Below are 26,502 nucleotides of genomic sequence, written 5' to 3' on the forward strand. Positions count from 1 at the left end.
TCGGTATCGGGTGGTTTCGCCCTAGTTACATGTTCGCCCCCGAGTTGTTTCGCCCATATCAATTAACAGGTAAATGATTGATGTTTTAATAAATAAAAGGTATCGTTATTCATGGTAAACTAATAAGTACTCTAAAGAAAAATAAAAGAAATCGTTAAAAAAAACATGTTTGCAGAAAAGAAGTAATTAATCCTAATTAAGGAGCAATTAGGTATTTTATTGAAATTTTGATTGGGTTTTCAATTGTTAGGAAAATTAATGTAACGGACTTTGTTATTACAAAAATATTCTTCAGACAGTAATTGACAATAGATGTTATTTAACTCAGCTTGCAACCTGTCGATCTTCAAACAATTGCCGAAAATGTATAAAAGACACAAGTTCGAACTGGCATATTCATTCTTGAATTCGCATCTTGACATATCCTTATGGCAGACAACTTGTGTATTTCTTGAAACCAGACAGTCCGACCTCGTCAACATGTTATCACTTGTGATGCATCATGTAACAGATGGCAGCACTGTACATGTGATACAGTAGTCCGAATTTCCTCTGACCCTGCAACCCTCCTCTTTTTTATTTGGATATTGAACCCGACATATCAATATCCAAATAAAAAAGAGGAGGGTTGCAGGGTCAGAGGAAATTCGGACTAATGATACAGGTAGGTAGGCAGTACCACCAGGCCCGTGACAACCAGCTGAAGTAACTTGGTTAGAGAAAAAGTTCTTGAAGTTGAGTCATCATAATACAAAAATACTCACAAAACGTTTTGTTGATCCAAGAACAGCAACAGTTGACAGTACATATAACATATATATGGAACGCCTAAACTGTCTGATGAGTTACACATTTGTTTACGTGTTGTCAATTTAATATTACATATTGTTGTTTTATAATTACATGTGGTCATTTTGTATTTACGTTATGTAGGAACATCTTTACACTATGTCGTTTTGTCTCTACGTTCTGCCATTTCGTCTTTACGTTCTGTCGTTTTATGATTACGTTATGTCAACATATATTTACGTTATATGGATTTATCTTTACGTGCAGTGGTTTTCTTATAACGTGAGGTCGTTTCATCTTTATGTTATGTCGATCTCTAAATACTTTATGTGCATTTTCTTTTCTTTACGTGCAGTGATTTTTTTCTTTACTTGATGTGGTTTCTTCTTTACGTGATGTGGACAAAATTTCATGATGACGTGTGACCCCGGAATTTTTCGATCGTGTAAACTTCAAATAAGTCCGTAAAAGGCAAAATAGACGTCACAACGCCGATTGGGAAAATGCTGAACGAAATACACTTGGGTAGTTTATCCAGTCACCCTAGAGTATTTATTCTATAGTAAAAATAGCTTATTTGTTATTTACGTTCAATATTATCACAATTGATACACCTGGGACTCTGTTGATGACTTGTGGCGATTTTCGCAGTCAGAATATTTTTTTTTAATTCCAAAAACATGGGAATTTCGACTCCCGCGAAAATTTGCATAAATTCGACTCTACAAGTTATTGCGTGACTAAATTTAATTTTCTACATTAATAAACCACCAAATCTAATTTTCAAGAAAGAATTTTAAAAAAAATATTACCCATACCCCTAGAAAACTGGCCTTAGTGCCTAAGCTTTCAAATGAGCCCAAGTAATTAATAATTTAACTTTTCCAAGTCAAATAAGGTGAGAAAATTACCACCCCTAACCATGAAAAAAAATACATCAACATGAACCAAAATGTTAGTTTTAAGTTTATTAACGGTGTACAATAGGCGAGCGGGGTGCTATTGTCTTCATCATTGATATATCCAACATCACTGCTCATTTCATGAGCGTATTATTTTAGTTTCAAGGCGGAATTTTCGGAATTTCATTTTTCTTCCATTTCAATTTTAATTGGCATATTTTTTTTAAAATACCGTACTTCAGAAAAGCGTTTGTAAATAAATACTACTATATAGTTTAGTAGCTTTCTTGTGTGCCCAAGTTATAAATATTTGAACTTTTCCAAGTCAAGTTAGTGCAAGAAGTATCCCATATCCGTGAAAAAATACCCCAATATGAACCAAAATGTTATACTTAGCATATGATCGATGTTAAAAAGACATGTTGGGTACTAGTGTTTTAATTATCGACGTATTCAACATATCTACTGATTTCAGGGGCGTATTGTTTCCAGTTTCAATGTGAAAATATTGTGTTTTTCATAGTAAAGAGGGGATTTTTTTAAATTTCATATTTTCTTTCATTCCTGTTATGTGCAATTTTGTTAAGTACCGTACTTCAAACATGATTTTTCATATCTAAACATATTTATTTAGCATCTTAGCTTTCTAATAAGCATAGGCGATGGATCGTATTAAGGTTTTTTTTATCATGAGTAGGGGGAATTTTTGCACTAACTTGACTCGGAAAAGTTCAAGTACTTATATATCTAGGGCTCATTACAAAGCTTCTACACTATATAGTTGTATTTGAATATACAAAAGCTCTTTTGAATTACGGTATTTGAAAAAAATATATACGCAAATTAACGGTGAAATGGAAGAAAATGAAATTCCGGAATTTTCCTTTTTTATGAAAAAACACATTATTGTCGCCTACGCTGCTGAAATTAGCAAATATGTTTGATGCATCGATAATGAAAGCAATCGCCCGCAACATGCCCAGTGTACACCGTTAATGTTAAAAATTAACATTTTGGTGCATGTTGAGGTATTTTTCATGGGTAGGGGTGGTAATTTTTGCACCAACTTTACTTGGAAAAGTTCAAATATTAATTACCTGGCCGATTTGAAAGCTTAGACACTATACGAATCTACTGTATCACAGAAAAGTTTGTTTAAACTACGGTACTCTGAAAAAAAAAAGATAATAACTGGTGATATAGAAGAAATTCTGTAAATTCCACTTTTTACAATTTTATAGTAATTGTAACCCTATAAAAAATCACAAGCCTGAATTGTTCAGATATTTTGGGTAAATAATTAACTTTTAAATCATGAATGCCTAAAATATGACTTTCACAGTGTCGGTATGCTGTGAATGAGAATTATGTTTGATACTGAGACCAGTTTTCTAGGGGTAGGGGTAATATTTTAAACATTTTTTTTTTTGAAAATTCCATCTTGAAAATTAGTTTTGGTGGTTTATTAATGTTGAAAATTGAATTTAGTCACGCAATAACTTGTAGAGTCGAATTTATGCAAATTTTCACGGAGTCGAAATTCCCATGTTTTTGGAATTAAAAAAATATATTCTGACTACGAAAATCGCCACAAGTCATCAACAGAGTCCCAGGTGTATCAATTGTGATAATATTGAAATAAGCTATTTTTACTATAGAATAAATACTCTAGGGTGACTGGATAAACTACCCAAGTGTATTTCGTTCAGCATTTTCCCAATCGGCGTTGTGACGTCTATTTTGCCTTTTACGGACTTATTTGAAGTTTACACGATCGAAAAATTCCGGGGTCACACGTCATCATGAAATTTTGTCCACATCACGTAAAGAAGAAACCACATCAAGTAAAGAAAAAAATCATTGCACGTAAAGAAGAGAAAATGCACATAAAGTATTTAGAGATCGACATAACATAAAGATGAAACGACCTCACGTTATAAGAAAACCACTGCACGTAAAGATAAATCCATATAACGTAAATATATGTTGACATAACGTAATCATAAAACGACAGAACGTAAAGACGAAATGGCAGAACGTAGAGACAAAACGACATAGTGTAAAGATGTTCCTACATAACGTAAATACAAAATGACCACATGTAATTATAAAACAACAATATGTAATATTAAATTGACAACACGTAAACAAATGTGTAACTCATCAGACAGTTTAGGCGTTCCATATATATGTTATATGTACTGTCAACTGTTGCTGTTCTTGGATCAACAAAACGTTTTGTGAGTATTTTTGTATTATGATGACTCAACTTCAAGAACTTTTTCTCTAACCAAGTTGAAACGACCTCACGTTATAAGAAAACCACTGCATAACGTAAATATATGTTGACATAACGTAATCATAATCCTGTCAAATAGATGGTCACCTGTTTGGCATATGTAAATTTCGCTGCAATTTCCACATTGTATGCAGTAGATCAGGTTTTCTGTCTTGCAAGTCATGTTAGCGTTGGCGAAAATTGCACATTGAAACTTGCGCCGGCGGTTTTTCCCTTTTATAAAATGAGGGTCTTCGAAAAACGTTTTGTAGTCATGTAATTTTGTCATTTTCATATGTTTTTAAAACTTTTTCAGTCTTTAATATTGTATTTTATAACTCATTTATAACTCCCAGATGTCACGACAGATTCGTTTTAAGCAAAGGATAGAGTAAGTATAAAATGGATTCGGAATGGAGATAAAAAAAAAAACGTAAAGAATGCTGAAATAGATATATTAATTAGTGGTGTTTTAAGCCCGATCAGCACAGAAAGGCTATATCCAGGCAATCTTTATATTAGACAACCATTACATACAGTAATTATGTAAATAGTGGAAGAGCCCCCACGCCACGTCAAGGTTATGAAACGTGTGGGGGTGGGCCCCCAAAATTCATTAGCCAAAGTTTCGGTGATCAACCATACCCCTTCCCTTCATTTCCTTTTATGTCGGATAATTTTGGTTTCATATAGAAAATTTATTCTGGAATTTTCAATCAAAAAATAATTTATAAAATTTAAAGTCCACAAAGAGAAATTTAAGGGGAAAGTTGAACTTCATGAATACTTAATCAACCAATCATTGATAATTCATTTTTTTCTGTTATTTACCTAAAAAATTGTCTAAAATTATTTTATAGCATTTCTATTTAAAAAAAACGTATGTCAGGTCTTTTACTCTCCTGTCTTGCAGGCGAACAAAGGTTGTCCGTAGACATTAATGTAAAAAAAATCTAAGTAATTTTAACTATATACAAGTTTTTGAAATGCAAGTAGGAGAACTGAACTTCATGGACCATCAATCAATCAATATATGGAGATCACCATTACTCCCTCCCTTTAAAATATTTTTGAAGGTCCTGATATATCAATCAATCTTTTTATCATTATAAATTAGAATTTCATATATCAGATATTTTTCTCATACAATTGCTGACCAGAGGGACATACTATTTAATTTATTTTCTCTTTTTCTGTCAATAAATCTGTATCGTAAGTCTCTTACTCTCCTGTCTTGCAGGCGAATAAATATCGTCCGTAAAGTAAGTTATATCCAAGAAAAAATGTAATATTCAAAGTATTGCCGTATGTAATGTCTTTTATCCTCCTGTCTTGCAGGCGAATAAATGTCCGTAGAGTAAGTTATATTCAGAAAAAAATTAGTAATATTCAAAGTATTGCCGTATGTAGTCTTTTATCCTCCTGTCTTGCAGGCGAATACATGTCCGTTACGTAAGTCAACATTTCCTTCTTTCATTTTTATTTTAATGAATCAATTATTTATTTCATTTCATTTCATTTTATTTTATTTCATCTTATTTTATTTTATTTCATTTCATTTCATTTCATTTCATTATTAAGTTAATTTAATTCTGTTTAAAGTTTTTATCCTGAAGGTGGGAGGTGAACTTATGATAGGGGTCAAATTGACCATCCCAATGTAATAGCATGGGACCTATCATAACTGGATGCACAGACGTCTGTGTGCTCACCAAATTTACATTTGGGAAGCACAAAGGGGTGAGGAAACATGAACTTAAGTTAAAAAGTTCTGTCTATGCCAAAAACAGTACCTGCAGCGATTGCAAATTTAAGCATGACCAACTGCAAATCTGTGTACAGGACAAGACTGGGGGGTTTGGATGGGTCAGTTGTGACGACTTCTCTGATAAAGAGACCGCCCTTAAACATGTTAATGGCAGCTAAGATGTCATCAGCAACGTTAACCCTATGAGTGGACTCAGGTCTGCCTTTCCTTTGGGCGTAGTACTTGGCATTCTGAGTAACGCGGTGTGATATAATGTCATCAGGAGTAGCTGTCTTAACTAATCTCCTGATGTCCGCGGGGCTCTACCGTTCTGAAGTCCATCACAAACAATGGTCTTTTGTTCGGATGTGAAAGAGCGGTAAGGGACCGTCGTATGCTTGGCATTGCCATGCACAACATTGGGGGAATATTCCCCAATACTCGACTATAGCCGTAGATATGACAGGCTCGCAAACAAACCACGTAACCCGCTTCTTGTAACAAGAATTTCGGGCTAACGTGGAATACTTGCGATATGCTACGACAATAGTCGATGGGTCAGGCTGAGGGTCCAAAGAAATAAATGTTTTCTTGGATCTCTTGCCATAAATGCCGTCACGGCATTCAATATAACGCAGTGAATTTTGGGTAGACCTTATAAAGTAAAAGGCCTTGGTGGAATTCTTGGCGGACTGCCAAGAACCACAATCGTCGGGATATTCACTGCGTTTTTTCAACAAGCGGCGTTGCCTGTTGCTGGTGTCACCAAGAACGAAGTAAATGTTTTGCTTGACACCAGGTGGGATGGAGGTCAGAGTAGAAGTCATATAGCTTATCAATGTTCAAAAAAGTTGTCACGGAATTTGTCGAAGGATTTTTGTAGGGGTGCACTACATCCATCGACAAATTAGTGATGTCCATATCCCTTGTGTCATGTTTTTGAACACTGACATTGACAGCCTTGGAAACATGTGATTTAGGAATGGGGTCAGAAATCACATGTTCAGACTGGTTGCAGTCTGATTCAGTTTGGTCTGACTGAACAAAGGAGTCAATGTGGGCAGGAGTCACGTCTACTTCTTCTAAATCATGAGAATCGGAATCATATTCCGTCACATGAACAGACTGACGATTGTCTGATTCAGTTTGGTTAGACTGAATGAAAGAAGCGACGGTAGCCTTCAGTACGGAGTCTTTAATAATTAATTAATGGTAGAGTCGGGGTCTACCGAAGGCTTGCTCACTGAATCATGAGCAACAGGTGCAGCTGACTTGTCAGGTGTGGAAGTAGCTTCCTCCTTGCCTAACGGTGGAAACTGTTCAAAATCATCATCATTCAAAAACACCCCCAGAGCAGGACATGCTTACATTTCTAGTCTTGCATTATTTGGTAGATATTAACTGGTTGTGCAGTTTTACATCTGACAGTTTATTTACAGACAAATTGCGTAGGCTTACATGCTTTTTTTCAAAGAGACATAGAATAATTATAGTGAATAAATTCAATGAAAATAATCAAGAATAGTTTTTGATATGGATACTGACATGCATTTTTCTTTCTTTATTATTAATGAAGCAAAGATCGCTAAATTCTTAAATTCACTATTTTATTTTGATATACAAAAATCAGGGCGAAACCAAGCAGGGCGAACCGATAGTAGGGCGAAACCACTCAGATACGAACCGGAATTAGGGCGAAACAAACCGGATTCAAACGGGTCACAAGGGTCTCACTAATTGCCAACAAGAGGCGTCAAGAAGCGACAAGAAATTGATTTAGCGACAAGAAACTAAAAAAATACCGACAGGAGGAGATAGACTGCATTTATTTGCTGTTTGAATAACAAAAAGATGAAAAAAAATATTTTTTAATAGAAGAACTGAAAATGGAGAAGATTGTAAGAAGTTAAATTAAAAAAAATTTGTACATGCATAGTTGATATGAATTTGCCATGTAAGGTTTAAAAAACAAAAATTAGTGACAAAAGAATGAAGAGGAAATGATTCTTTCAGCTAAATAAATTTTGTGACTTTAATAGTAAAGTTACCCATCTCTATATATCAAAATTTCCAATGCTATATTTTATAGTGGTTTGTGCCTTATACGCGTGCTTAAAGTTAACCAAAGTTCCAAAATGATTGTTGCGTTTTTTTTAAATTTATTTTTGTTTAGTTTAAACGTGTTTAAAAATTTTGAGGCACGTGTTTCGACTATTGAAGTCTCATCGGTAACGCTTCGCCAAAAATAGCGGAATTAAATGCAAATTTAAAGGACCAAATTATTTCTTCGGATTTTCTTTGTTTTATTAATTTGTAATTGTTCATTTTTTGAATTAAGATATTGAAGTAACTTGTGTTTTATAATTTTTATTTTATTTTTGTTAGTCTCATCTGTAGCGCTTTGCCAATTTGGAATAGGCATAAAACATTATTTATTTATTTATTTGTTTTATTTTTATTAATATTTACATATAAACATATAAACATATATACAACATTCACTGACTGTGTTAAAGGGTGCAGGAGTTGTATCTGCCACATCCATTTTCTCGTACTAATGAAGCTTTTGCTTCTTGGCTGAGTATGTTTTTGTCGACCTTATACGTTCCGGCTGGCCAGGCTTTCTGGCACAAGCACTTGTTTTGGGAATCACCAATTCCCCATCAATAGATGTTATAACATTGCTTGATGTCTTAACACCCTTTCCTCCACAGCACATAAATTTTTGCAACAGAGTAATTTTTTTCCTTTTTGCTCTGCCAGAGTGATTTTGTACACTGCATGTGACTGGTAACATGAGCTTGGGGTTGGGAAATATCTATTTTTTTTCATCTTTTTATAATTCAAACAGCAAATAAATATAGTCTCTCTCCTCTTGTTGATATTTTCTAGTTTCTTGTCGATAATTAAACTTCTTGTTGCTAAATCAGTTTCTTGTCGCTTTTTGACGCCTCCTGTTGGTAATTAGTGAGACCGCTCGAAACGGACTGGTTACCAGTATGATTTTTCGCTTAACTCATCTTAGACCAGTATAAATGGCGGCAGACGATAAACAAGCTCTCGCTGTTGTCAGTGTTGACGGAAAGGGTGCGGAAAATGATGAATTATATGTCAGAAACCTTATGGATGATGTGGAAAGAAGGGTTGAGAAAATGAGAGAGCAGGCAATTACCATGGAACAAGAAAAAGAGGCCCTTCTAGCCACTTTGCAGAAAATACAAGATAATGATTTAAACCTGGAACTTTCAAATGGTACATGCATTATTATAACTCTTTAAGTCATATCTCCTTCAATGCTTCTTCCTACTAAGATTAATGTGGAATTTCATATAGACTGTCCTGACCAGTGCTTGATAATTTTTCGTAATGTTTTTGCAAAATTATAATTATATTTTTTTTAAATTTCATTGCAAAGCTAAAGAAGACAAAAGTTTATAGGCTAAAAACCACTAATTCCACTTTCCATAGGCTTCTATGCTAATTTCACAATATTCAATGGCTTCTCTGGACTTTACCTTAACTTTAACCTGCAGAGGACTATATATCAGCATGATTCTACATATGTCAGCTCACAATCCTCAGAATGGCATGTGGGGTTAGCAGACTTGCAGTGCAGTACTGGTCACCGGAAGTGAAGGGTCTATAAATAGCATGGGAAATCCCAGTGTTTTCACAAGATAGGGGTATATATAAAAATCATTATGGAGATTAGGCTTCACATCACAAGAAGCAAAATGCACCTATAAAATGTACAGAAATGTTTTTCCTTTCAGAAACTGTTTAAATTTTTTAAATAAGATGAGAACTTTTTTCACAGCACTATGAGGAACAGGGGTAATTTTTGCGTAGGACTATTTTTGCGTACGTTCCGAATGCTCATTGGTTGAATTGGTGGTCTGTAACCTAAAGAGTCACTTTTTGTCTTAGAAAAAATAAATAACTATACAGGTATCTTCCTACACACATACTGAATGCATTTGCAAAGTTTCAGTGAAATGTGACAAGCACTTTTTTAAGTATTTGATTTTTAAATATAGGGTAACCAAGTTGTGCGAGCAAAAAAGTGACAATATTCTACCATACTTAAATGCATTAAATATTTGCAAAGAACTTTTTCTGACTTTTCAAATAAATATATCAATCACAACTTGTTTTTAACAACATTAATGAAGAAATAGTTTTAAAAGTAATCATTTTCTGAGAAATTGGTCTATTTTTAAAAATTTATTTCTGACATGCCTCCCCCTTTTTCTTGATCACATGTCAAAAATCCTAAATCTTTAAATTTTCACAAAAGGTGATATATTTGGCTTTAAATTTGTAAGTACAGTGTTTTCACATTAAAACATGACCAGTAAAGGGCACCTAAAGCAAAAAAAGTACTCAATAATGGATTTTCCATGTTGCCATAGGGGAATGCTGATATGGCCTTAACCCCAGTAATGAAAGTGAGTTTTTCCTCATTTCTAACCTAATTTTTGCTCAAATCTACACAAAACTTGATTTCAAGTGCTTATTACCACCATATTTAGGTAAATATAGCCCTCAAAGTTTAATATTTGATATTTTTACTAAATTTTCTACACTTTTTACAAGATAGGACATAAAAATCAGCCAAAAAGACCAATTTTCCATAATTTGGACCTATAACTTAAAAAAATGCATATTTTGAAGGATTTTTGTAGTGTATTCCTCTCATGGCAAAGTTAACAAGATCTTCAAGTAGTTTAAAGCTATTTCAAGAAATTTTTCATTTTGCCATGGCTTCATCTTAAGGCTAAAAACCACTAATTCAACTTTCCATAGGCTTCTATGCTAATTTCACAATATTCAATGGCTTCTCTGGACTTTACCTTAACTTTAACCTGCAGAGGACTATATATCAGCATGATTCTACATATGTCAGCTCACAATCCTCAGAATGGCATGTGGGGTTAGCAGACTTGCAGTGCAGTACTGGTCACCGGAAGTGAAGGGTCTATAAATAGCATGGGAAATCCCAGTGTTTTCACAAGATAGGGGTATATATAAAAATCATTATGGAGATTAGGCTTCACATCACAAGAAGCAAAATGCACCTATAAAATGTACAGAAATGTTTTTCCTTTCAGAAACTGTTTAAATTTTTTAAATAAGATGAGAACTTTTTTCACAGCACTATGAGGAACAGGGGTAATTTTTGCGTAGGACTATTTTTGCGTACGTTCCGAATGCTCATTGGTTGAATTGGTGGTCTGTAACCTAAAGAGTCACTTTTTGTCTTAGAAAAAATAAATAACTATACAGGTATCTTCCTACACACATACTGAATGCATTTGCAAAGTTTCAGTGAAATGTGACAAGCACTTTTTTAAATATTTGATTTTTAAATATAGGGTAACCAAGTTGTGCGAGCAAAAAAGTGACAATATTCTACCATACTTAAATGCATTAAATATTTGCAAAGAACTTTTTCTGACTTTTCAAATAAAAAATATCAATCACAACTTGTTTTTTAACAATATTAATGAAGAAATAGTTTTAAAAGTAATCATTTTCTGAGAAATTGGTCTATTTTTAAAAATTTATTTCTGACATGCCTCCCCCTTTTTCTTGATCACATGTCAAAAATCCTAAATCTTTAAATTTTCACAAAAGGTGATATATTTGGCTTTAAATTTGTAAATACATTGTTTTCACATTAAAACATGACCAGTAAAGGGCACCTAAAGCAAAAAAAGTACTCAATAATGGATTTTCCATGTTGCCATAGGGGAATGCTGATATGGCCTTAACCGCAGTAATGAAAGTGAGTTTTTCCTCATTTCTAACCTAATTTTTGCTCAAATCTACACAAAACTTGATTTCAAGTGCTTATTACCATCATATTTAGGTAAATATAGCCCTCAAAGTTTAATATTTGATATTTTTACTAAATTTTCTACACTTTTTACAAGATAGGACATAAAAATCAGCCAAAAAGACCAATTTTCCATAATTTGGACCTATAACTTAAAAAAATGCATATTTTGAAGGATTTTTGTAGTGTATTCCTCTCATGGCAAAGTTAACAAGATCTTCAAGTAGTTTAAAGCTATTTCAAGAAACTTTTCATTTTGCCATGGCTTCAGCTTAAGGCTAAAAACCACTAATTCCACTTTCCATAGGCTTCTATGCTAATTTCACAATATTCAATGGCTTCTCTGGACTTTACCTTAACTTTAACCTGCAGAGGACTATATATCAGCATGATTCTACATATGTCAGCTCACAATCCTCAGAATGGCATGTGGGGTTAGCAGACTTGCAGTGCAGTACTGGTCACCGGAAGTGAAGTGTCTATAAATAGCATGGGAAATCTCAGTGTTTTCACAAGATAGGGGTATATTTAAAAATCATTATGGAGATTAGGCTTCACATCACAAGAAGCAAAATGCACCTATAAAATGTACAGAAATGTTTTTCCTTTCAGAAACTGTTTAAATTTTTTAAATAAGATGAGAACTTTTTTCACAGCACTATGAGGAACAGGGGTAATTTCTGCGTAGGACTATTTTTGCGTACGTTCCAAATGCTCATTGGTTGAATTGGTGGTCTGTAACCTTTATAGTCCCATTAATCTTAATGGGGAGAGAGATACTGAAAGGTTGTTGTTTCATTAGGGAGCAAACTTGTTTACAACCATTGAAAGTTCTAAAATCAGAGTATCACCAGTGCTTAATAATAAAGATAAACATAATTTTAAGACAGTAACTTTAGAAAATTTTACGTTGTACATAGTTGTCATTTCCAATATTCAAGCAAAGGCTCCTATTGAGCTCTAGTCATTATTAGTCAGTGTAGTTAATAATTGGTGAAACACTTGCACATACATTTTTTCCAGGTTGTCAATATCAGTCGTTCCACCAATAATATTGATACAGGTTAGATAAATTTGTTGGGGTAACTAGTCACATTTTTTAGTCATCTTGGCCATAAGATGTTCTCAATATTAATTCAGTTTATATATGCTTTGTGAACAAGTTACATATAGGTTCATTATTAATCACTGCCATCATGTTTCTTTCGTGAAATAGCATTATAGATATATTGGAACTTGAGAAACAAAGAAAACAATTATACTATTCTAAATGACAATGGCCAAGAATTTAGTGTACACATATAGCAGTAGGATACTGGTAGTTAAAAGTCATGATACCAATTTTTTAAACACTGATGTACATGTAAGTGTCTTGTATGGAAGGCTTGTAACAGTAGCATTCTTCTAGTCATTAACTACCTGTTTTCAATTGGTTGAGATCATAAGCAGAACATTTTGGTTCATTCAGTATTATATTTTGTTCTTGTTTGTTTGACGTTAAAAAATTCTTCTGAATGCACTTTATTCATTGTATACATGAATATTCATATTGGCTCATTCAAAATAATCTTGATCTGACAGGTGACTTTTCTATTTTGTATGATAATTCTTTAGCAGTTTGATTGCTCATTTCCAACTGGTGGTGTAATATCTATTTTGCCAGATTTATTTTGGACTTGATTATGGATCGAATTAGTGTTTAGTAATTTGTTGTTACCCTTATTCATCATATAGTGTAAGAGGGCCTTAAAAAAGAAATATATATTAAGGGTTAATATGTAGCTAAATGGATATATACATCAATCTAGCAAACATAAAATGGTACATGTAAATAAGTTACACTACTTATGAAAGCTTATAGAGACAAATGTGCATTAGGGGACGACATTTATGTGATATGTATAACTACATGTATGGACAATATTTTAAAATGTATGGACAGAACATACTGTTGCCGAGATAACTATGGCCGAGGTGGTAGTGTGGCCAAAATGGCTTGCATCATCTGGTCTGTTTGCCTTAACAACCTGTTCACTTTAGTCATTTTGCCAAGGGCCACTTTGCCCTTTGGGTCTGTTTGATCTATATATAAATTTTGTTGAAGTTTTTGTTTTACTTGGTAAAATATTAAAGAAAATGAAGACATTATTGAAAATGGTTACACAATTTCGCAGGAACACCAGATGCTCCCTAAGGAATCACAGGTGCCAGAAGGAAGTGTTTATAAAGTCCCTGTTGCCAGTGAATTATAAATTCTCTATACATTTTATATCATTAATACATGATTTAGCTTAAGTTATTTTTTTGACAATAATCATGAGGTTGTCTATCATTATTTTGACATTACATGAATTTATGCACATGGATGAACTGGTATCTTGGAGATATTCTCATGTGGGTAATCAATTATAATTCAGTTGTATTTATATAAACAACCCATTAAACAAAATTATATGTAACACAGTCATCTATCATAATTAATTATTACCTGAGGACAGTTATAAAAAAGATGATAGTATGATTGCCATTGAGATAGTCTTCCACCAAAAGCCAAGCAACGAAGAATTATACTTCAAAAGGTTACCACATGGTCTTCAATGATGGGCAAAACCCATACCATAAAGCAAGCTGTAAAAGGCCCTAAAATAAATGAAGTGAAAATATTCATTAAAGATGAAAATTGACCTAATGTATAGAAAAAAATGTTAAATGAATAACAATGAACATAAAAAAATAATGACAACCACTGGACTACAGGTTCCTGGCTTTGGACAGGCACATTAAGTATGTGGCAGGGTTAAACATGTTTGTAACACTTCTTCTTACCTGTGTCAGTGGTGGGAAGTACAACAATAAAACGAACTATAAAAATCTGTTGTATTCGGAATAAATTCTTAAGATTTATACAGAATACAAACCATGGGTTTTTTAGTTGGGCGCCAAATGTAACAGGAAAGCATGATTTGACTCACAAAATTATACTCCACCACTGAGGATCGAACCCTAGTCAGCTCGATGACAAGCCAGCGACAAACCGATTCGGCTAAAGAATTAATCCTTTAGCCAAGTCAATTAACTGGCTATTTAAATCTCACTACCTACTACAACGCAGGTAGGCCGTTCGCCACATAACAAATAGGACAAAAGACAACAAGCATATATGCTATCAAATGCAACAACAAAAAAATAAATGTAAAATATATACATGTATCTCTTTCTTGTTGCCAGTTATAGATGGATAAAATATTCTTACTTAAATAATATAGGGGGAAAAGACTCCGGGCGAGTTCGTAATAGGACAAACAAGATTCAAAGCAAATATAGCCAGATTTGTTGCTCGATATTTTTGCAATATTGGTTAATTTGAAAGTGAAAGATGAAGACATATAAATATAAAATTTTGACTGAACTTGTTAGAAAGCATTAAAGATGATTTTGCTAATATTTATGTTTTAGATGAACAAGAGGAATTGGAAGCAAATGCAGAAAGACTAATTTGTAGGTGTTTGACCATTGAGATAAGTGTTACTACTCCTAGAAACGACATTCAGGAGACAGCATTACAGAGGATTAAAGACATTCTGAACAGTTTAAATGAAGACATGAGTTCTGGAAAAAAGAAATCAGTGGACCAAGCAAAATCTTATTTAAATGCTTGTTCTTCAGAAAATGAAGGGAATATAGTTGATCACAGATTTCAGGGAATTATTCTAGACTGTACGGCAGATGATCAAAAAGCGATTAGAAAAAAATTGAAAGAAATGATCAATAATTTTAACAGTTTTCCAGAAGAAACTTAGTACATTGAATATATCTCAGGTTTAACCATGCTATTCATCTACATGTATCTGACCGGTTGTCCAGTTTAACCATAGTATATTCTACCGGTACATGTGTCTGATCTGTTGTCAGGTTTAACCATACTGTTTATCTTACATGTGTCTAATCTGTTGTTTTTAAATATAAATGGCATTCCAGTCTTGATTTTATATTCTAGTACAATGCATCAAATTGCATTTTGTGAAGCTTTGTGTTTTACAAAAGATTACTGGTGGTATTAATGGTTTGTGCTGATCAACATGTAAGTTTAATCAAGAAGTCATTATCAGAAATATATCTAGAAGATATTATACAATATGTATAAGTTATATACAACAATTGTGAAAATGACATGTACTGATTGTTACCTGAACTCGAATGTATTATACCTACATCAGAACGTCTCGACTGATTAGTGCCTATTGTCTGACAGTTAATTACAACTCTTCCGAGTCAGATTTTGTTTAAATTTTGTAGGAATGAAAGTAAAAATCACTACATCCTACTACATTTGAATTTTGATTCATCAATTTTATAAGAGTTATGGAACTTAAAAAATTTCAAGCACATGACCCTACAAGAACCCTCTTATTTTTGTTTTTTTTATTCAACTAGTCTCACACTTTCATTTGATGAAAATGTTGACATCCATACTTTGCAACCATTTCAATAATACACTCTTTGTATACCTTATGGGGTATACACTTTTCTCTGGAGAAGGGGACACATGGATCTTGTTTTTTATGCAGATTTGGTGTGTCCTTTATTAAAGGTAAACATGCTCCCAAAATTTATAAACCCCTTAAAAGTTCTATGGAATTTAATCAGGTATTGTAAGTAGCACGTAAGAAAAACCATGATCCTTATTAACTTGCTCTAATTAAATTTCATCTTTAAATTTTAGTTAAGCATGATTTAGTTCTATTCATGTTTTTTTTTTTTAATTCCATAAGTGAAAAAAAGATATTTACAAGTATGAACTTGAATTGTACATTCATATCATTCCATGTGTAGAGGAAATCTCTAGGATAAAAAAATAATAAACAAGATGTATCAACTATTCAATCGTGTGAGTATCGGGTTTCACAGTAATGTGAAACGAAGCTGTTGGAAGGAAGACAGAAAACCGAATTAAATTTTATGGATTTTCTAAACAAATTTTTAACACAATAGCTTGAAGTAAGATTATTTAGTAATTATGTGAAAATTAAAATATGTTAGTTGCATAGCAGAGCTAAGTGAGAATTGAAAATGTAATTTGTATCTGTATTATGTGGTTGTTTTGGCAATTATCTCAAGTTTATTTCATTTCCATATTTCAAATAAAATGTCTTCTTTATATAGGGAAGAAATAAAACACACTCAACTAGTTCTTCAAAATTTATCAAAATTAAATATGAACAACTTATGATAAACACTCAATAATGAGTACTTTATAAGTACAAAATTAAAATGTTAGTACAAAATTATTGATTTTGATGTGCATTGAATCCAACAGAGTAGCAAATGTATGTAAAAATAAAAAAAGTAGAAATACAAGTTCAGTGAAAAGAAACATTGAGACAGATAAAATTTTGTGTTGTACCCTGTCCTATTACTAATTAACATGTAATAAGATTAAATTGACTGGAAAACATTGTATACATCTTAAGTAGATATCTCACAGGATTATATTAAAACATCAATGTTACAATCAACAAGTTCTTCATAGGGCAGTCAAAATAGTTTTCAATCTATATCCTGTAATGAAACATGTCACAAACTTTATATGCCTTAAAATAGTACTCAACATATTTAAGTATATATATCATCTTATTAAAGGTATGATCCTAATAAAATAAAGGATATATCCTCTCTCTGTAATGTGTACTAGAATTGGTAAATCTTAGAATATTAGAACCTTAAATGATATTGATTGTGACCTTAAAATAATTTTTTACCACAGTTCTTCTACATGTATGTGCTTAAGCAACACTCTCATGCACACATAGTTGTCTGAGAATAATAAAGAATTGTATAGAGCTAAAAGACCTGTACAATCTGTTTATTTGTTTTTTTGGCTTTTTTTTAGATTAATATTCATAACTGATACTTACTAAAATGACTCTTCCCAATATCTTAAGATTATACTTGCAAATGAAATTTGTGTTTTATAAGTAAATGAAAACTTACATGTAAAAAAATATTCTTTTCAATTCCTGGTGGAATGGCAAATGTTTATTACTTGCAATTTAGATAGAGACTTGTAACAAGTACCTAGAACAAGTCCTATATAAAACTCTGTAAAAAAAACTTGTCTCAAACAAAGCACATCAAAGCTATGCAAATACTTATTGTACAACCGATTGAAATATACAATCATTGCATTTTTGACGATAAAAACAAAATTGTTTTATTAGCGCATATAAAAAATTGTCTATAAAGGTAACAGCACCTTAAATTTGATGTACTTTTTTAAACATTTTACATATATACAAAAAGAAAAAAATCACTAAACTCAGCAATAAAACCTGATTATTACACATAATTTCAACTTAACTCAAACTTTTTTTTCAGCAGTTTTCCACAAAAATTCACTATAAAAAATAAAGCTGAGCATTAAAAAAAAATATTCTATGAAAAAAAAGTTTTAAAAAATATTATTGTACCAATGATACATTTTTTGTACAAGTGAAAGCAGCTTGCTGCGAGATAAACACACATATTTTCATAGAGGTGGTAATCATGACAATGAGCTGTTTATTTCTCTTTTTCTGTGAATTTTTATGTTCATCGAATAGAAGAAAGTTTTAAAGAAATGTATATTGTAGTCCACTTCTGCCTTGTAATTTGCATCATAGTTAAATGCATATTAAAAGCTGGGAAAACCTTAAATTTACTTACAGTATTTGAATATGAAAAAGTGTAAGCATTATATAAAAAAAAAGATAAAAAAAAACATTACAAACACAATGGCAAATTGTACAGGGAAATATTTTAGCATTTAACAATAGAAATAATGTTACTATACACAGAATATGTCATTCCATTTACAACCATAAGCACATTTAATATAATATTACTATTGCACAACCAAAGATATACAATATTCAAGGGAGACAATCTGCATCTCAGTCAAACAGAACACTCTAAAAGTACCATATAAGGTGTTAATTGTTAATACTTTTATAATTGAAGTGAAATATGGATGTCTTCAACTGAAGTTACGTATGATGGAAATGTTAAACTATAATTGCTGAGAAAAGTCAGATTTATATATTAATGAGGTCCTTTATAGTTCCTTACTATTTCCCATTCTGGAATCACTTTACATCAGACTCCTCAAATATTGTGAGCTTGCTGAATGGTCAGTGTTGTAATTTAACACGTTACCATATCTCAGCATAAATACAAAAAAAAAAATAGCAACTGGTCATTACATTAAATAACCTCATTTTTATTAATTTTATTTCATTTAAACTGTCATTTCAGCATATTACTCTGACGAAAGTAAGAACATGTCACTGTGTATCTTTTTTTTTATTCTTCATGTCGAATCAAAGATTAACTTTTAATTTCATCTCACCAAAATTAAATTTCACTAACCAGATTAAGTACAATCATTAAACACTGAATATGAAGTGTCAGGTTGACAGCAATGTTTAAGATAAATAGCATTGTCAAGTATCATTTAAATACTACATAGGAAATCATCTCTAGCTTTCTTGAGGGGTGCTCACTAGCTAGCAAAATGCAGTTTCACTTGCCAATGGTGAGTTGGCTAGTAAAGGTTTCACATACTGTTTTTATTAAAGCAAGATTAGTAAAGACTGGTCACAAATTTCAACAAAGAACTGATTACATCTTGTAACATTCTTTATAATATTATATTATGATGTTTAACTAATAATTAAAATTAATAACTGATGACAAATTAGGTGTTAGAAAACATTTATGATAATATATAGAATGCAAAAGACATTTTTTTATAATGTTGGAGACAAATCTTGTAAAAATTATCACAGATGGAAAATAAAAACATAATCAGATCATAAAATTGATATTGCATTAAAAAAGGCAGATCTGGGCCATTTGTATTTTCAATCTGACAGACACATGACCACTTTTTCTAAAACCAATACATTTAACCATTCATTGTTTCATGTTGGAAGTCCTGTTCATTTCCTCGTCCAGAAAGTACCAGAACTTCTCATCTATGACCAAAGCCAATAGACATACAATGAGTTGAAGAACATTCAGAAATCCAGAACATTCCATTCAAACAATTTCTTCGTGCTACAATATTACACATTTTTCTTTGACAACAGATTTTTTACCCTTCGTCCGTCTTTTGCTAGGTTCTAATTTGATTGCGCCATCGTCATGGTGATGATTTTTATATTTATGTTTGTTATGTTTCGTGCCATTCTTCTCTTTATGTTTAACATTATTGTCTTTGATATGGTTCATTGGCTCTGGGTCCATTAAACCTGAAAAATGAATTGTGAAAATATAGAAGTATCTGACTTACAGATTAATGGCAAAAAGAAAATCTTTCTGTATACATTTTGGTAGTGATAATATGTTAGTAATCTCCCTTGTTGGAATGTTTACCTGCAAGAAAAAGGATTTAATCACTTTATCAACTGAGGCTGTCTGTAAATTATTATTTTAAGCCACCTGGTACTGGTAATTGAAAAAGAAATGATTTGAAGAATTCATTACTGACTCCATGGTGTTGTTACTGCAGGGCATGAAGTTTTTTTCCAGTCTTACCTCCCCTAAGGTTAGAAAAAAATTTAATTTCTTTGTTTGAATTCACAAAAATTGCAGAATTTAGTTGAGGAGTTTAAAAGAGCAGCCTCCAATTTTTTTTAATCTTTAAATGCAGAAACCTGGAGTTGTTATAGATTCTTGGGAAAACTTAAAGGTAACTACTGTTCACTTACTGGTCCCTATAGACTTTGGTAAATACTGTTCCTCCTCCTCGACTTCATTTATCTGTTCCAGATACTTTTCTGCTAAATATCTGAACACTAAAAAATCAAGTTTAGTCTTAAATTTTCTTTAATCTGTTAAAAATTGAAGGAAAGAAATTAAGAGGCTGTCCATGTAGAAATCTGGCAGTTTCTATGATATGGGTGGCACATTGTAAATTTTATCCCACTGAATTTTTTGTTCCAATGTAATGTTTATGTCATATATATGTCAAATAGTCAATAGATATTTTTTAATGTGACAACTGATGGCTTAGAAAACGATTTTAAAATTCCCTAACAAAGAAATTGAATTTTGCACCTAAGTAATGTTTTCTCCCTTTTTCAATGAATTTTAATGCTTCCTCTGAAATTTTTTCTCTTAAACTGTTGCAGTTAAAATTCAACTTTGAGAAAGGATGCATTTATGATATGAAATGGATGAAAAATTTCTGAAAACAAAATTTGTCATGTGCAACCCACGGCCTGGTTTTTACATGGACACCCTCTTAAAAGCAAAACACATTAACTATCAGATTTTTCTTCCAGCCACACAAATGTCTGTTCATCCTACTATGATCTCGTGCAAACATTTAGTACCAGAATTTGTAAATATACCTATGTTTAAAATGTTTAAAATTTTCATATGCTATTATTTATGTGGATGACCCTTCAGGAAAGTTGATTGATACGATTGAGAATAAATTAAAAGCAGATCTTTATAATTCAATGCAGTGGATGAAAGATAATAAATTAACAATGAATCTTAAGAAAACACAGTGTATGTTAATAGGTACAAAACAGCGACTGGCAAAATGTAGAAAAATAAATATTGAAGTTAATAATATTGTTATTGAAACTGTTGATGTAGCTAAGCTGTTAGGACTAAACATTGATTGTTCATTGACTTGGTCATATCATATTGATTGTTTAACTAAAAATATATCCAAGAAAATAGGAGTTATGAGGTGTTTGAAATATTTTATGTTTAGTTCTGCATAAATATGTTCATCAAGTTAGTTCAAAATCAAAGAGACAAGTACCCAAAATTTATTATATGTCCCAAAATCAAAAACAAAGTATTATAAATGATCTTTTATTATTTCTGGTAGTTATCTATGGAATGATCTGAATGGAACTTAAAAAAATTGTACAACCATAGAATCTTTCTTAAAAAATGTATTTACAACAATATTATGGTCATTAGTTTATTTGTATTGCTAGTCAAACATTGTTTATATGTTATTGCTATATTGTAACTTTTATAATTTACGCTGTAAACATGTATATAATGCAGGACCATATTGTAAACTAGTTATGTAACTAAATATGTTATCCTGTTTAAATAAGGGAGATTATTATTTATATTATTGTCCCTTGAATCCTTATGCTTCACTTACCCAAGTGATTGTGTGCCAATGACACACCTAAAATCTTGTAAATTTTTATCATGTGTTAAACAGGAAGACAATAAATAGATAATCATGTAAAATATTTCTGTAAAGTGGAAACTGTGATAAAAGTGACAAAAAATTAAAATTATTTACTGGTTCATACATCACTGTATGCCAGATTTTCTATAATTATCTACAGTACACAGACATTGTATGTATTTCAAACCTACCTTCTTCAACGTTGAGATTATCTTTTACTGATGTTCTATAGAATCTCAATCGTAGTCTTTTGGCAAGATTTTCTGCTTCCTCTCTATAAGAAATAACAATCAACATTAACACAAATGCATGGTTAATACTTAACTGGTGAGAATTTTTTCAATGACCAAGTTCATAAAATGTGAATTTAAAAACATGATTAACACCTACTTAGGAAAGGATCTGTTGCACCAGTTTGGTCTAAGGATTTATTTAGATAATAAAAATAATTTAAAAAATCACCCAACTCATAATCATAACTCGGAAAGGGCAATATCAAATAGTACTAACTGGTAATATAAAATATAAACCATAAAAATCATGTTCCTGACTTGGTACAGGCATTTAAAGTGAAATGATGGATTAAACCTGGTTTTATGACTGGCCAAACTTTCTACATCCATAGTGACTATAATAGTTTTAACAGGTTGCACACAAAAGTCTAAAAGGGTAAAAATGTAGTCAACTCAGAATCAGAAAAGTACAGTTTTTAAACTACTGGTACATCAAACTGTACAAGTTTGATCTTGTGCAAACCACAACTCTTCTATGTCATCAGTGATATTACTTTTTGTTGTGATGTCATACTGTTTCAAGGACGTCAGGATGTCACCCACTTTAAATCTCTGAATTAAAATATACTTTTAAAAAATTGTTTTTGCTATATAGAAAAACTAGATGAGTGAACTGACTTGACAAAACTGTTATACACAAATTTGGTGAAGATGCTTAGTTCTTCACTATCAATTCTCCCATTAAAAAAAGAAAAGAATTATTAAATGATACCACATTCTTCAGATGTGCTATGCCTATGTAACAGTAAATGACATCACCATACTTTATGTACATTTTGCTACAATATATTTTCTCTTCAATTATGCCTAAGTGACATTTATATTGACTAAACTCACGGCTCGACTACTGCATCATCTATGAGATCTATCTTATTCTGTACAATCACCATACCAATCTCTCCAACTTCATCCTCAACCTACAAAATATTAATGAAATGAAACCGACAATTCTTAATTAAATACTTTATGTAACTTCATAACAAACTTAGATGGAGTGAAAAAGAATATAAAAAGAAAACTAGGCTATTGGTAATTTTGAATAGTTAAAAAAAAATACTGTAAAATAGATTATTATTGGTAGCTAATCAGCAATAGACACTTTTAAAATGCCAACATTGTTAGAACACCAGTACTCATTACTGAATGGTTACATACCAAAGTAAACACCACTTTAATATAATTGGTAATAAAGCAACATTGTATCCAAAGTTTTATCATGAAAGCAAAGGTAGTAAGTACTTTGCCCAATATATCTATCATAAAAATATGCTATAAATTTAGAAAAATCTTTTGCTACAAATATTAAAATATGTTAATAATTTTTCAAATGGCCATCTGTTTATAGGATGTTTTAAAATGCATTCCACAAAAGTAACAATAAAATTCTAAATGGTAGAATTTCTGGTCATAAAAAAGCATCCAACTTGGCAATTTAAAAATTTCTTATTCTACATAAAATAAAATGTGTGATTTAAAGTATGACTTTTTGACAGTTATTGTTTAGAACTGTAGGCTTTAGAATGTGAAAACAATGACCTATTGACAGGACAGAAATTCTAAACTCCCAAAATCTACCTGATACACCAACAGAATTTATCTCTGTTCTGGCTTGTTTCTTTTTATTGATAAAGTATAGTTTTATTCGAATAATTTTAATGTAGTTCCTGATTAATCCTTCTCTGTTTAAAATATAAAATATGTGAACTCATGAGATGCACTAAAACTAATGCATATAAATGGCCATATTCCTACAGATTCTATACAGACTATTTAATGCATGTATGTTCATGGAGATATAGGCAGATCCTTTTAAAAGTTAACCAAACCAAGACAACCCATCTATAATGTTTAACCTGAATATTTATCTTGTGCTTATTAGTGAGCTTTAAAAAACAATTCAGCACTCTTCTTGATGAACATATTTCTTTTCTTCTGCACCTCCTAAGTGATCATTCTGATCATTTATGCTTACCCTACCGGTGCATCTGATACATGCTCCCTGTTTTTAGTGGAGCCTGAGTTGATAATTTACTTTTTTTTGTTTCTTTGTGCATGTTATTTTGGTTATTTCATTTTCTTTGTTGAGTGTATTTACCCTGTCTGGTCTATGTGCTTGGAATATGTTCCTTTGATTATCTTGGTTCCCTCGACTATTCTGACCACTTGAGTACACCCAAATTTATTTCCACTTTTTCAGGCATGTTTGTACTGCATTTTGTGAGATTTTCTAAACCACTGGATACACATCAAACAGAACTTTACAGTCAGTTTTTCATAGATGCATACCAATAAAAGATTAACTTTTAAAAGTACATCTATAGCGCGATCTTTTAATTCTAACTAAGCAACCTAGATCATTCCAATGATATAATTCATAATCTAGATTATGTCTTTCCATTTTTTCTCCAACACAGGTTGATAGCAGTATGGGTGTTTACCTTTTTCTTCCACGATTCTACAGCTTCAAAGGATTCCCTGTCCACTGTAGAAAATGCCAGAACACATGCTTGAGCACCTGAGAATTAAAAACCAACTAGATCATTAAGTGTGAGGCTAATTGAAAATTAATTGAAGTAGGAATATTTAACTTTCATCAATTATAAATGTCAAATTTATTTCTGGCACAAAAAGAAATATTAGCCTATTCAATTTAAATAAGTACTTCCAATTTGGCAAAACTATCAATAATGATCCTGTTGTTCACTGCTACGTCATCAACAATTCTAAAATAACTTCAATCAAATCTGAGATAAAAATCAAGTCTTTCAACAATGGAAAACAATGAAGGATCATTACATCTATAGATGTTGGAAGATGTTTACTTACACAATGTATGTACCAAATATAACCTCAATAGATTATTTTTCAAAACAGATATACAAAAAATAATTTAAAAAAATAAGAAAATAGAGTAGACCACCAAAACTAATAAATATTGAACATGTCAGTTAGTTATACTGAGTAGACATACACCAAACTAATATTTAATAACAGTATGTTAAAACTTTCTGATAAAAACCACAATACCTTAACCCTAGGTTTTCCAATATCACATACTTCAAATTATCAATATTAATTAATGATTTAAATATTATAACTCTATTGTAGGGATAGCGGACACAAAGAAGTATTGAAATTTCCTCCCTAAGTCACTTTACAATGGGACTTTGAACTATTATTACAGGAATCAATAGCCTCTAAAAACGAACTTGAACTTTAGATTAAAAATCTTTTATGTCAATATTCATAGAGACTAAAAGGTCCGATAGGTATTTTCTTTGAATCTTATAAAAAATGGTCAGAAAGATTACAGAGTACATTAAAGTTTAATCAAATGTTTTATCTGTACAGTGTACATACATTACAAGTACATTTGAAGTTCTCAAAATCACACTAGAAATGAACTAAGATCAGAACAAACGTTTTTTTCTTAATTAGACAACATACTCATTAACAGACTGAGTGCCCAAATACATGTATTAAGTTTTCTATCTACCTTATTAATTATGACAATAAAAATTTTTTTATTAACTTACAACAGATTCTAACAGTAGCACTGAAAAAAGATAAGTAAACCTGGATTTCCAAGATGCTTATTTGAAAACATTAAATGATTCCTTTCAAACAGAATTGTATCTAGATTTATATTATTGAATGTTCAAATTGAAACACAAATTCTCTTCAAGGAGAGAAAAAACACGAATCAAAAATATACATTGTATTGCAGGGACGACTTTTTTCATCAGTTGCAAATTAAAAAAATAAACAGATTTTTTTAACAGGTTTTTTTTTTAAATTCCAATGTGCATTCCATACAAATACTTTCTCTTTGAACAAAGTTGCATTTATTTAAATATAACTTATTACATGTATGTATTTCACTAGCCTAGTTTTTATATCACACAAGAAAAGTTTGGGGGTGTATAGAAATCACCCTGTTGATCTGTCTGTCTGTCTGTCAGTCAATGCATTAGACCACATACAGGTATCTTGTAAACTCCTCCTAGAAGGCTCAATGGATTTTGATGACATTTTACATGAAGTTTAGGCATCATACATGCAAGTAGAAGTGCAAGCAGAAAGATAATTATTGTCTGTTAGACGCAATGGAAAATAATAAAACAGAGGCGTTTCATATGATAAAATCTCAAAAGCACAACTCATTTTAAAACATTTTTTTTAAAAATTACTGTGCATTAAAGAAGATGAATACTGTCACTATCAAGTTTAAATGTTTAACATGATGGAGCATTGGAGATATTCTCTTTGTAAGCTTGCTCACAGTAATTCAGTACTGAATTACCTGGCTGTAACAGGTTCCTAATCCTATATTAAGTTATAGGAATATTTGACCATACTCAGCAGTACACTTTTCATTAAGCAATAACTGGCTAAACATGGTACAAAAAAATGCAAAGGTGGTTATAAAAAGAATTTCTTAATAATT

The 26,502-nt window shown here is 31.6% G+C and overlaps 2 protein-coding genes across 7 annotated transcripts in view; one reads left to right on the forward strand and one right to left on the reverse strand.

Moving 5' to 3' along the window:
• Window positions 1-8,720: 8,720 nt before the first annotated feature.
• Window positions 8,721-15,532, forward strand: LOC148626848 (BAG family molecular chaperone regulator 2-like). The gene is made up of 2 exons (XM_088549081.1): window positions 8,721-8,968; window positions 15,012-15,532. Exons 1-2 carry the CDS (start codon window positions 8,752-8,754, stop codon window positions 15,353-15,355), a joined length of 561 nt encoding a protein of 186 aa, XP_088405207.1. The 5' UTR covers window positions 8,721-8,751; the 3' UTR covers window positions 15,356-15,532.
• Window positions 15,533-16,741: 1,209 nt separating this feature from the next.
• The window catches only part of LOC148626849 (ras-related protein Rab-23-like), a 28,147-nt gene continuing 18,386 nt past the window's right edge, over window positions 16,742-26,502 (reverse strand). For all 6 annotated transcript variants that reach the window (XM_088548528.1, XM_088548779.1, XM_088548691.1 and 3 more), the window contains 5 exons: window positions 24,494-24,570; window positions 22,893-22,972; window positions 21,954-22,036; window positions 20,303-20,389; window positions 16,742-19,843 (listed from right to left, as the gene is read on the reverse strand). In XM_088548528.1, coding sequence (XP_088404654.1) covers window positions 19,650-19,843; window positions 20,303-20,389; window positions 21,954-22,036; window positions 22,893-22,972; window positions 24,494-24,570 — 521 coding nt within the window. In that variant the 3' untranslated portion in view covers window positions 16,742-19,649. The remainder of the gene's footprint in view (window positions 19,844-20,302; window positions 20,390-21,953; window positions 22,037-22,892; window positions 22,973-24,493; window positions 24,571-26,502) is intronic.

The sequence above is a fragment of the Perna viridis genome, chromosome 1, assembly GCF_037379345.1.
Source record: "Perna viridis isolate PV_CMFRI_1.1 ecotype Kerala chromosome 1, ASM3737934v1, whole genome shotgun sequence".
NCBI classification, from domain to species: Eukaryota; Metazoa; Mollusca; class Bivalvia; order Mytilida; family Mytilidae; genus Perna; species Perna viridis.